Source organism: Notolepis coatsorum (assembly GCF_963971535.1).
Source record: "Notolepis coatsorum genome assembly, chromosome: 1".
Taxonomy (NCBI): domain Eukaryota; kingdom Metazoa; phylum Chordata; class Actinopteri; order Aulopiformes; family Paralepididae; genus Notolepis; species Notolepis coatsorum.
In genome coordinates this window covers 194,065,225-194,077,660 of record NC_140165.1, presented here as the reverse complement: position 1 = coordinate 194,077,660, position 12,436 = coordinate 194,065,225, and the positions used below count along the sequence as shown (strand labels likewise).

General features: G+C 41.8%; 1 protein-coding gene across 3 annotated transcripts in view; it reads right to left on the bottom strand.

Annotated features, from left to right (window-relative positions):
• The window catches only part of fam168a (family with sequence similarity 168 member A), a 109,887-nt gene that overhangs the window by 42,478 nt on the left and 54,973 nt on the right, over nt 1-12,436 (bottom strand). For all 3 annotated transcript variants that reach the window (XM_084332012.1, XM_084332013.1, XM_084332014.1), the window contains 2 exons: nt 2,780-2,928; nt 2,078-2,246 (listed from right to left, as the gene is read on the bottom strand). In XM_084332012.1, the coding sequence (XP_084188138.1) occupies nt 2,078-2,246; nt 2,780-2,928 (318 nt within the window). The remainder of the gene's footprint in view (nt 1-2,077; nt 2,247-2,779; nt 2,929-12,436) is intronic.

Sequence of the window (12,436 nt, the reverse complement as noted above, 5' to 3'; positions counted from 1 at the left end):
CTGATGTGTTTTGTGGCGCTAACATTGTTTTAAGAGATGATTGACAGGGATCATGTTTGTATGAGTCTATACATACAGGATGGTGATGAGGAGGAATAACGGGCACTAGTGGTGGACTTCATCACATGTGAAAAGAACCACCTCCAGCTCAATGTGACAAAGACCAAGGAACTGGCTGTGGATCTGGGGAGGAGGAGCACACCGGTGACCCCCGTTTCCACCAGGGGGGTCGACGTGGACATGGTTGAGGATTATAAATACCTCCGAGTGCACATAGACAATAAACTGAACGAGTCAAAACACTCTACAAGAAGGGCCAGAGCAAACTCTACTTCCTCAGAGCGCCGAGATCCTTCAACGTCTGTACAAGGATGTTCTACGAGTGGGTGGTGGCAGGTGCCTTCTTGTATGTAGTGACCTGCTGGGGCAGTGGACTGAGAGCAGGGTATACGAATAGGCTGGATAAGCTGGTCAGGAAAGCCAGTAACATGGTGGGGGTGGAGCTGGACTCTCTGGCGGTGGTGTCGGAGAGGAGGAGCCTTGCTAAGCTCCACGCCATCATGGACAACCCCTCCCACCCACTATACACAGACTTGGCTGATAGAAGGTTCAGTGTTAGACTCGACTCCCAAGATGCAACACTGAACGTCACAGGAATTCCTTCGTACCAACAGCAATCAGACTGTACACTCACTGTGCCTCACTGAGTAAATCCCAGTATATCTTCCTGTACATTTTACTATAGGTATACCTTCCTGGACATTTACATTTTACTGTATATTTGACTGTATATTTCCTGACTGTATATCTTAAAATGTATATACATATTTTAGAATGTATATATCCGACTGTATTTTTATTTGTATTCTTATTATTTTTGACTAACTGAATGTTCATTGTGAGCCATCTGTGGTGCTGAATTTCCCTCTGGATCAATAAAGTACTTCTACTCTATTCTATTGTTTTAAGTGATGATTGAGAGAGAAATTATGTTTGTATGAGTCTATATATTGTTTTAAGAGATGATTTAGAGGGATTACGTTTGTATGAGTCTGTACATAGTTATTTTTTTGGCTAATTCTACTCATTATACCTATAATACTGCGATACATAAAGTAAGTTACTGAATATATTTTTCAACAGGTAATTTGTAATTGTAATGGAATAGCAGTAGTAGTAGTTTATTTTTTCAGTCATCATCACACACAATACAATATACACCATCATTTATCAATATTTGATTTTTACAGTGACTGAAAAGGTACAGACTGAAGCATAGTGCTTATATGTGCCTGTCCTATATTCTTACCAAAAAAATAAAAAAATTTAGACTCCAAAACAGTATTCTAAAGAGAAAAAAAGCAAGCAAAACAGTATTATTCACCCTTGTAGTTTTCAAAATTAGCTTTACAAAAAAATACAAAAATGTAGATTCCAAAACAGTATTCTAAAAGAAAAAAACAAAACAAAACAGTGTTATTCACCCTTGTAGTTCGAAGGACTGTGGTATAAATACACTTTAAACAGAGTGAATACATGTATAAAATAACCCTCCCCTCCTTAGGTGGGTAGGCAAGGTAGGTATCATCGGTCAAATCTATGTAAAGCCTACATAGATAAAGGTTCGCCTGGACATAGTGTTATATATTTGCCAATTCTGAGCTTATTCTTTGAGTCAGTATCAAGTGTTAAACCTTTTATGATTCAGGGAAACCTACCCTTTATTTCTGGTGCAGTGTAAAGTCATCATCATCATACATTACCTTTGTGTGAGCATACAATATTTACATTTAAAAAGAAAAGTGAGAGATCAATAGAAGCAATGGATTTACTAGTCTGCATGCAGAAAAATACCAATCTAGATGTATCAAGATTTTAGTCAATTCTAATTCACGCTCCGCCAGACAAGCTGTGGGTGACTGTGAGGATACTGTAGAGAAATACTGTCAATGTGGCCGGAAAGAAGACAATCTCCCGATTCAGATACAATACAAACAGAACACAATATACAAAAGATATTTAAAAGATGTTGGCTTTAGAGGGTTAAGACAGCAGTGGAGTGAAAGACCCTCTTTACCTGCGCTCATAGCCATAGTTGTCCCGGCAACCATCCCCATGGCGGCCATGCCGTTGTTGCGGGGGGTGGGGTAGAGGGCGGCGGAGGGGATGCTGTTCGGCTGAACCACCGTGGTGTGATGAATAACATGAGGCTGAGCTGCATACACAGGCTGGGTGTAGTACGCCCCCTACAGGACAAACAGAGTAATCCCATTAGTAGACACAGGCTGGGTGTAGTACACCCCCTACAGGACTAACAGAGTAATCCCATTAGTAGACACAGGCTGGGTGTAGTACGCCCCCTACAGGACAAACAGGGAGGTTAGTATATACAGAGTGAAGCAGGATGAAGGACTGTAGTATAAATACACTTTAAACAGAGTGAAGCATGATGAAGGACTGTAGTATAAATACACTTTAAACAGAGTGAAGCAGGATGAAGGACTGTAGTATAAATACACTTTAAACAGAGTGAAGCATGATGAAGGACTGTAGTATAAATACACTTTAAACAGAGTGAAGCATGATGAAGGACTGTGGTATAAATACACTTTAAACAGAGTGAAGCAGGATGAAGGACTGTGGTATAAATACACTTTAAACAGAGTGAAGCAGGATAAAGGACTGTAGTATAAATACACTTTAAACAGAGTGAAGCATGATGAAGGACTGTGGTATAAATACACTTTAAACAGAGTGAAGCAGGGTGAAGCAGGTGTACCTGGTGTGTGTAGAGGTTCTGCTGGGGGTATGCGCTGCGGATGGGGTACATGGCGGTGGGGTACGGGGTGGGGGTAGGGGTGTAGGGAGGGGGAGCTCCATTCGTCTGGGTGGGGGGCACTTTGTATTGAGTACCAGCTGCAGTATATCCTGGAGAAAGCGAGAGATAAACAGAGAGAGAGCAAGAGAGAAGAGGGTGCATTAACACAGTTAATATCGTCACTCCAACCAGCCCTCTGCCTGCACAGTTCTTTCCAGAGAATAAGCTGCAGAGTGCAGACACAAACCTTGCAACTCAGAAAAGTAAGTTGTAGGGGAGCTCCAGTAGCTCACCACGTACCGCGAGTGCTATTTCAGCGCCGTGGACAACCGCGCTCGTGCGGATCTGGGGCTGAGCGCGTTCGAATCCCGGACGGCAGCCGTGCCTTTCCCAGAGTGTCTTTCCACCCATCTGAACCCTTTCAGCCTGCTTCTGTCGGTCGAACTTGACCAAGTATGAATGCGACGAAAAAGCGATAAACGCTAAAAAGAACCAGCTGACTGGTCAAAGTTAAAAAAAAAAAAAAAAAAGGTAAGTTGTACATGACCTAGACAGTACATAAGTGTTTTCCTTATAGAAAATGCTACTCAGCCTGCTATTTTGCTTCCTTCATTTCCTCATTGAACTGCCTGGCTAGATTTTTGGCGAAGACACTCTCCAATAGGCTTTCAAATTTGTTCTTGGCCAAATGGACAGCGTACAGTGTTCCTCAAAAGTATGTGAACCCCTTTGGAATAGTCTGTTTTTAAAATATTTCACACATTAATATTTATTATATTAAGATAAGATACATTTTCTGATAAAACATGTCATGATTGAAGGAAAACACAAATAGTTTGAATATATATTTGGATTATTTACTAAATACAATGATTAATCATGAAATATTCTTGTGTGCATAAGTATGTGAACCCTTTGGGATCCAGCAGCCGCTGACACCAATGGCTTCAACTAAACCTTTCCCAGACCTTTCCTAGAGTTGAATACTAGTCTCTTGCATGTGCTTTGGTGGATTTTGGTTCATTTTCATCATTGAACTCCCTCAATTCACTGTCATTTTAGGGATTCCTCGAATGAAGAGCTCAGTACAACTTCTACAGTATTTCAAAGTGTCCCAAATGTACCAGTAACCAGTGTCATCTCAGACCATCCATAATGCTACATGTCTTCTCATTTAACCACTATTATGTCTATCTACTTGAATATTTTGGTTCGTTGCATTGCTGCATAACTCCTTTGGCACGTAAAACTACTTTTTCCTGATCAGAGAGAGGTTTACTTGGCATTCAACAAACATTTTATCTTATGAATTAGCCTGGGTACCTCTCAACTGACGTGAGCTTGGTTTATCTGCCAGCTCAAATTGTTTGTGCTTTGGTTATCAATAACATTAGACTTATTTGACTAGAAAGGAGAGTGTTGTATTCATACTTGAGTTTCATATTATTTAAAGCAGGAGAGGATGGAATTGGGGAATTGGCTTGTGACTTCAGCAGTGAAATCTGGATATATTGCGATCCGTGCACCCTTGAATGTGTGGAGGAGCTCTGACCAAAGGTGACTAACTCCATGCGTTGCCCACTAGCGCCCCTCACAACATTTGACATACAAAAAAGGCCAGTGAAAAAACCATGTGTTTTGTTTAATAACCCTATAGTTCACATGGGAATTAGTAGGAGACAGCACTTTTAGCAGACAATATGAAAATATGTACATTTTGGTGTTGCCATATTTGGACCAATATCTCCCTGCAATTTGTCCCTCTCTGAATCTTAGCCAAATAGTATAGTTACACACACACATAATCATAAACAGGTGATTTTCATTCAAGCTGCACAATAAATTGTATAGTTGTCAGACCATTTACATTTACATTTACATTTAGTAATTTAGCTGACGCTTTTATCCAAAGCGACTTACAAGTTCTGTACGACAAGCCATCAGGAAGGGCACAACTCTATCAGCTGAGCAACAATGTTCATCAAAGTGTTGAGTGCTACAGTGTAGGTTAGTTTATTAGGACAAGTGCATGACAGTACGGTTAGTTAGGGTTAGATTTTTTTTTATAGTTTTTTTTTTTTTTTTTTAATTCAGATAATGGTTGAAGAAGTGCGTCTTTAGTCGACGGCGAAAGATTGGACGTGATTCGGCTGTCCTAACTGGGGTGGGTAGTTCATTCCACCATTGTGGGGCAAGGACTGAGAATAGGCGACTTCTCTTTGATGACCCTCCCGGAGCTTGGATAGGAGTAGGTCTGAGGCGGCCAGAAGATGCAGAGCGTAGGGGTCTTGAGGGTGTGTAGTTAGAGACCATTGACCGGAGGTAGGCGGGAGCGGTTCCCTTTGCCGCACGGTATGACCACTTCAAAACATCATCCTCAACAAGTTGCCATTTTATTATAAAACTAGGGGAAAGCTCCTCTCTCTGTGCGAGAGAAATAATTAGATGCAGATGCATTCGGAAGAAAAAAACTACCAATGTAGATATTTCAAGATGCTATGCCTACTTCTGTGCACTGCCAGCCAGCCTGTGAATCTTCCAATTCAGATACAATTTAAAGTGAGTCTTTATCGCAAACGGTTCCAAAGATATTTCATGTTTTGCTTTTCATTGTCTAGTGTCACGTGGGCTAATCCAACAAGCGATCTAGCTGGCTTCTGTCATTGTTACAGCCAACGCTAGCGGACCAGGCTAGCGTATTTCCGAGAACAAAAGCATTCATTGATTCTGAACGTTACATCAGTGATGCTTGAAATGTGTGAATTTAGTGAAACAACATGGCAAACATACAAAACGTTGCTACAATGTAACAACAGTTATGCTACCTGGCTAGCTAGCGAGCTGTACCCACTACCCAGCATGCCGTTCAGCTGTGTAACAGTTATTAGGTTCCCCTCTCAATACACTACACAGTGTACTTGCTGGTAAAACAAAAGAACAAATTTGAGACAAAACAATTTTAGCATAAACCGTTAGATTAAAAATAGATACGTTAACGACTAGTTGAATATTCGAAAATCAATGCCCATCCCTATCCTACGGGTGGCCAGAGCTGGTCATCATACCAAGAGTATAACTAAAGTAGTGAGTCAGAGTGTAACTCACAGTCAGAGCTTCAGACAGACAGCGACATACTTTGGGGGATGACTGGGGTGAATTGAACAGCTTATTGAGGACAGAATATGTTCCATGGTCAGTAACTTACCTGGTGGATATCCAGGACTACCAGTCTGGTAGAAGTTAGGTGTATAGGGGGTTAGTCAGTAACTTACCAGGTGGATATCCAGGACTACCAGTCTGGTAGAGGTTAGGTGTATAGGGTTAGTCAGTAACCTACCAGGTGGTAGAGGTTAGGTGTATATAGGCTGTAAGGTAAAGGCTATATAATTTCATCCCGTTCCCACCTCGGCGGACTACGCAATTTTCACTCTGGGTGAAAAATATATTGGTGTAGATTTAGGAATAAAAAGTTCTCCAGAATCTACCCGGTTTTGCGCAATCATAATTTTAAAGTCGGGACTAGATCTTTCCTCGCAAATGGATACTTGGTCACAGGTCTTGGTCTTGAATGTTTCAAAATGTTGTAAATGTTAAATTTTTTTTAATCACACCGATGCATGACGTCCTGTCGGGGAAATTATTCGATAAACCTCCATAAACACACAATCCGTGATGCATGCGTGGAGGGGGGGACCTGCGTGCAGAGTGTTTACACGGTTGTCTCTCTCTCTCTCTTGCTCCACCTGTCTCTCTCCTCCACCTTTTGTTTCTCTTCCTCCACTTGTCTCTTTCTCTCCTCCATCTCTCTCTCTCTGTCTGCCACTCGCAGACTGTGTGGATGACTGCCACTGAAAGTGCTTATGGGCGGAGCCAGGCCAATAACAGGCTGAAATCTTGAGGCTGGAAAATGATGCTTTTGAGTACTCCATTAGAAATATAAAACAATGATTTTTTTTTAATAAACCTTACAGATGTCTTCCATATACTCACAGGATTTGTGTAAAGTTGCCCAAATAGTGCTAGGAATAGCAATACAGGTCCCCTTTAAGTTTGGTCAACGACCGGCCCACTACTAGGCTGGGACAGCGGCCCATTGGCACTGACTGACACTGGGCTGGCCCAATCACATCTCTTACTAAGCACCCCCCCACCAGTCGTGCAGGTACATGACTGAGAGAGGGGCTGGTACATGACTGAGATGGGGCTGTGGTACATGACTGAGAGGGGGCTGTGGTACATGACTGAGAGGGGGCTGTGGTACATGACTGAGAGGGGGCTGGTACATGACTGAGAGGGGGCTGGTATACAGGACTGAGGGGGCTGGTACATGACTGAGAGGGGGCTGGTACATGACTGAGAGGGGGCTGGTATACAGGACTGAGAGGGGGCTGGTACATGACTGAGAGGGGGCTGTGGTACATGACTGAGAGGGGGCTGGTACATGACTGAGAGGGGGCTGGTATACAGGACTGAGGGGGCTGGTACATGACTGAGAGGGGGCTGGTACATGACTGAGAGGGGGCTGGTATACATGACTGAGAGGGGGCTGGTATACATGACTGAGATGAGGCTGGTACATGACTGAGAGGGGGCTGGCTGGTACATGACTGAGAGGGGGCTGGCTGGTATATGACTGAGAGGGGGCTGGTACCATGTATTGGTACTGACTGACACTGGGCTGGCCCAATCACATCTCTTACTAAGCACCCCCCCGCCAGTCGTGTGGTACATGACTGAGAGGGGGGCTGGTACATGACTGAGATGGGGCTGTGGTACATGACTGAGAGGGGGCTATGGTACATGACTGAGAGGGGGCTGGTACATGACGGAGAGGGGGCTGTGGTACATGACTGAGATGGGGCTGTGGTACATGACTGAGAGGGGGCTGTGGTACATGACTGAGAGGGGGCTGGTACATGACTGAGAGGGTGCTGGTACATGACTGAGATGGGGCTGTGGTACATGACTGAGAGGGGGCTGTGGTACATGACTGAGAGGGGGCTGTGGTACATGACTGAGAGGGGGCTGTGGTACATGACTGAGGGGGCTGGTACATGACTGAGAGGGGGGCTGGTACCCGTACATGACTGAGAGAGGGCTGGTACATGACAGAGGGGGCTGGTAGATGACTGAGAGGGGGCTGGTACCATGTATTGTGCATCATTGTAGGTCAAACAATTAAAACGTTTATTTCCACGGCAGCCATTTTGGATTTGGGTCTCTCACAAATTTTTCCCGCCTTTTAAAAAAATACACCCGGCTAAATTTGTTTATTAACCCTCCTAGATGACAAATCCATTGAGAAACGAAGTGCCACAGATGACCCAACTACTAGGTCCATATCGTATCATCATAATATTATTTAAAAAATCATTAGGGTATAAGGGTATATATTATAAGGGTTCCCTTGATAAAGATGCATGAAAAGGCTGTATAATATACAACACATGTAGCTCAACTGCAAAAACTGCTTTTTTTTATTTGATTAGATTTGTATTTGGAAATTAAAAACACATCATAAAAACAAATTATCTTGACCAATTTGTATTCCTGAGGATATCACCTAAAAGCATTCATTAAAACACTTATTTCCAAGGTGGTCCTCGATGGAAGACATAAAAACACAGCACATACTGTATAGCCTACTCAACTGCAAATGTTTGCTCAACTGCAAAAATGTATGCCTAATTATGTATTAGCCTACAGGGAAAAACATATTCACAACAGGCAGCACAGTTTATTTTCAGCCAAGTATGGTAATAAGGTAACTATTAGGATATATATGGTATGGATTACTTACTCTTATTATAACTTATTACTATCTGTGGTAGTTCTAGTCTAAAAAAATATATATAGTTTTTGTGCTGTCCATTGATCATGCACCTTCACGTGGTAGGCACATTAACTGTAGGTCAAACTCCCCAAACAAACAAGCACACCATTGATTTAATTGCCATATAAATCACATACAAATATCTAACTATTACTCCTCTCTGAACATGAATATAAAACAAGGTGATCTATTAACTGTGTAAACCTTATGCAATATTCATCATTGATATTTGAATACTTGAAATCTGTATGAACTGAGTAGTTAGTATCAAATGAAATAAGATGGAACAGCTCCATGCATTCATTGAATAAACAACTATTTGCTCATTACCAGTATGGTATTGTTTATATTGTACAGCTTTTTGCACATCTTTGTCAGGGAATTCCAACAATTCTGGACCTGAATGTACCAGTTAATTGTAATCATCTCTCTCTCCTTATGTCTAGTCAAGCCAGGTTGTGGAGGAGAGAGACAGGGATGAACAGGCTATAGACTACTTTGCCCATCCTGAGCCTGCTATGATGCAGGTGTTTTTACATCACCAGCCAAAACAAGATTCGGCCAAGAGTGAGTGATTACACTGGTCCACTTGCACTGGTACACTTGTCCATGGCACTTACTACCCAGCTTCGTAGTGGTTTGGGGGAACAGTACAGTAGGTACCCATATTTAAGGGGACCGCAAGGATGGTGTACTGGTGGGTGGTGTCCGACCGATTATGGTGAGACGGTCTGGGCCAAAAATGCCAGGGCCGATTTATGGTCCCAGTCCAGCCCTGTGTATCACAATGGTGATGTCAGCCAGAGATGGGGAGAAGCATGAACATTTAAAGGACATCTCTTTGAAATAAATTACATTTTTAGTTTTTTTCTGATTTCTTTTAAACAAAATATTATTTTGTATTATTTAACTATTTAATTATTATTTAGTTATTGCACTGCACTGGCAGTTGAACTGCATTGAACTGAACTGCATTGAAAAAAAGAAACCTCATAACCTAACTGCCACTGAACATTGAACTACACTGGCACTGTTTGCAGATGTACTGTTATTAAAGTTAGTTAAAAACATAATTTTGTATCGTTCTTTTTGGTTAAATCCAAAGGAAAAAAATATAAAATCAGAGAAATCCAAAAACGGGAAAATTAAAAACAGAGAAATCCGAAAACAGGAAAATTCATATCCGAAAACAGGAAAAGATACAAACGGATTTCATAGGGCCCTAGTTAAGTTGATTTAATAAATTCACTCTGAAAATCTGCTCCACTCTGATAAACTGACTCTTTGGTCAGGGCGTCCAGTGTGCACTATGAGTGTTGTATGTGCCTCCCTCAGTGTTTCCCATTAATTACCTAGACCAGGGGTTCCCAAACTTTTCAGGCCGGGACCCAGAAAATAAGGCGCCAGAGAGCCGCGGCCCAATGCACATCGTCAGGCTTTTTTTTTCTTCTTTTTCTTCATGCGACTGATTTTTTAAGCCAAATATCACTTCAATCCTATTAAGTTAGTTCAAGTTAGTTATTCATTTATATGTGCTATTTATGAGAGGGCTAACTTGTTGCAAAATAATAATGATAATAATAATAATAGCCTCATTAAAATACTATTGTTGCTTCGGTTGTTTTAAGCGTTTTATGTGCATAATCTGTTATTTAGTTTGAAATGTTCGTTGAAATAAGTAGATTTTTCGTTTTTGTTTATTTATTAAGTTAATATAAAACCATATAGTCACATTTTAGAATACAATAGAATAGAATTTTAATACAACTAGAAACATTGTCCTGGCCTGCTTCTTTTCAGTGGCCTAAAATTTTTAATTTTTTTTTGGGAAATCATCTCGCGGCCCTCCCGTGGCTGCTTGCGGCCCACCTTTGGGTCGCGACCCTGACTTTGGGAACCACTGACCTAGACCAGTGGTTCTCAAACTGTGGTACGCGTACCACTAGTGGTACTTGGTGGTACTGCTGGTGGCACATGAAAAAATTTGATTAAAAAAATATATATTATATATATATATATATATTTATTTATTTTATTTTTTTTGGTGCAGTCAGGCCACTGAACTTAGAAGCAGGCCAGGCCAGTGTTTCTAGTTGTGGTGGCGCGATAGTTAGATAACCTAAGTGGGGAACAACCAGGAGATCAATGTGACAGAGAGTAATAGTCGACTCTAAACAGTCATACATCTTTTATTCAACTTCAGCCCTGATCATAACCATTTGTATTTTTAGATTTTTTGTAATGTCAGATACAAAAATGAAATACTCCCACTTTTCTGAAAAGAGTTGTTGTTAAATCTGACATTACAAAAAATCCATCAAAATCTGTGTTGTTGCTAATCATTGACGCATGCCTAGCCTGTAATAATCCCCCCCAGAAAAATTTACTTTGCATTTGATATATTGAAAATATTTTACCTTTCTTTTTTCTTTTTACAATAATTTGTGATGCCATCACACAAACTGGCATTTAAAGGGTTACAATTCGAAAATGTATTGAATATGTGTGTTTTTTTTTTAAATAATTTGGGATGGAGGCGGCTACGTGGCGTAGTGGGCAAGGCGCTCGCCACGAATGACGGAGACGCTGGGCTTGCCTGTTCGAGCCCAGCGCTCCACATTGCTTTCAGTTTAGCTGGCCGTCCATACTAATACACATTGGCCGTATTAGGGGGTGGGAAACTGATGGGTGGGGATCGGGCGTTGTGGACAGCGACTCCTACAGGTCGGTTGGTGCGCCTGCGCAGTAGAATCAGGAAGTGTCGGGGGCAGCGTGAGCCTCCCACGCGTTACTCCTCGCCACTGAGAGATCGAGCTGCGCAGGTGAAAAGATGCGACTGCTGTTACCTCAAGTACCGGAGGGGACTTGTGCTACGTATGACTTAGTCCACATTGCAGCCGGCTTGTGGGAGGCAAGAAACAGCGTTCGTGACAGGGGAGGGTTGAATTGGATGATACGAAATTGGGATGGGAGAAAAATATAGAAAATGGGAGAAAAAGTGAAAAAAAAAAAAAAAAAATTTGATGGAATTTAAAGGGTAAAAAAGAATCCTGCACCAGAATGCAGGAAATTAAGTCTTTGTAACAAAATAATTCCTGGTGGGGGACGCCCACTTAGAAAGTGGCCTGACTGGGGCTATATTTCACACTATATTTCCCAGCCTGAATTATTTCCCCAGTCCGGCCCTGCTTATGTGAGTTGTCAATGGACAACAACATTGTGTGTGTGTGTGAGTGAGTGAGTGAGTGAGTGAGTGAGTGAGTGAGTGAGTGAGTGAGTGAGTGAGTGAGTGAGTGAGTGAGTGAGTGAGTGAGTGAGTGAGTGAGTGAGTGAGTGAGAGAGAGAAAGAGAGAGATAGAGAGAGAATGAAGGACAATCGCTTGCTGTGTGTGAGAGAGAATTAAGTACATTTGCTGAAATACAGTTGTTATTAATTTTCTCACTTGCTATGTGAGAATGTTAGTTATTATGTTCTCAATGCCCCTTGCATTGTATGAGTTGTGTGGAAGAGTTTGCTAGTTCTAGTGCTACCCCTTTGTACATTGTGGCTGTGTCTGACAAAAGTTAACAATAAATAATGGTATTAGGAATACATTTGCCTCCTGCGTGAACTGTGCATAGCTGAATACTGTATTTTAACGTCGGCCATATGGTGGTACTTGGAGAGCCAGCTACGTTCTCAGGTGGTACTTGGTGTAAAACGTTTGAGAACCACTGACCTAGACTGATACATTGCCAATAGGGATGTATCAGTAGTATTGGCAGTGGTAGTAGTCGTAAGAGTA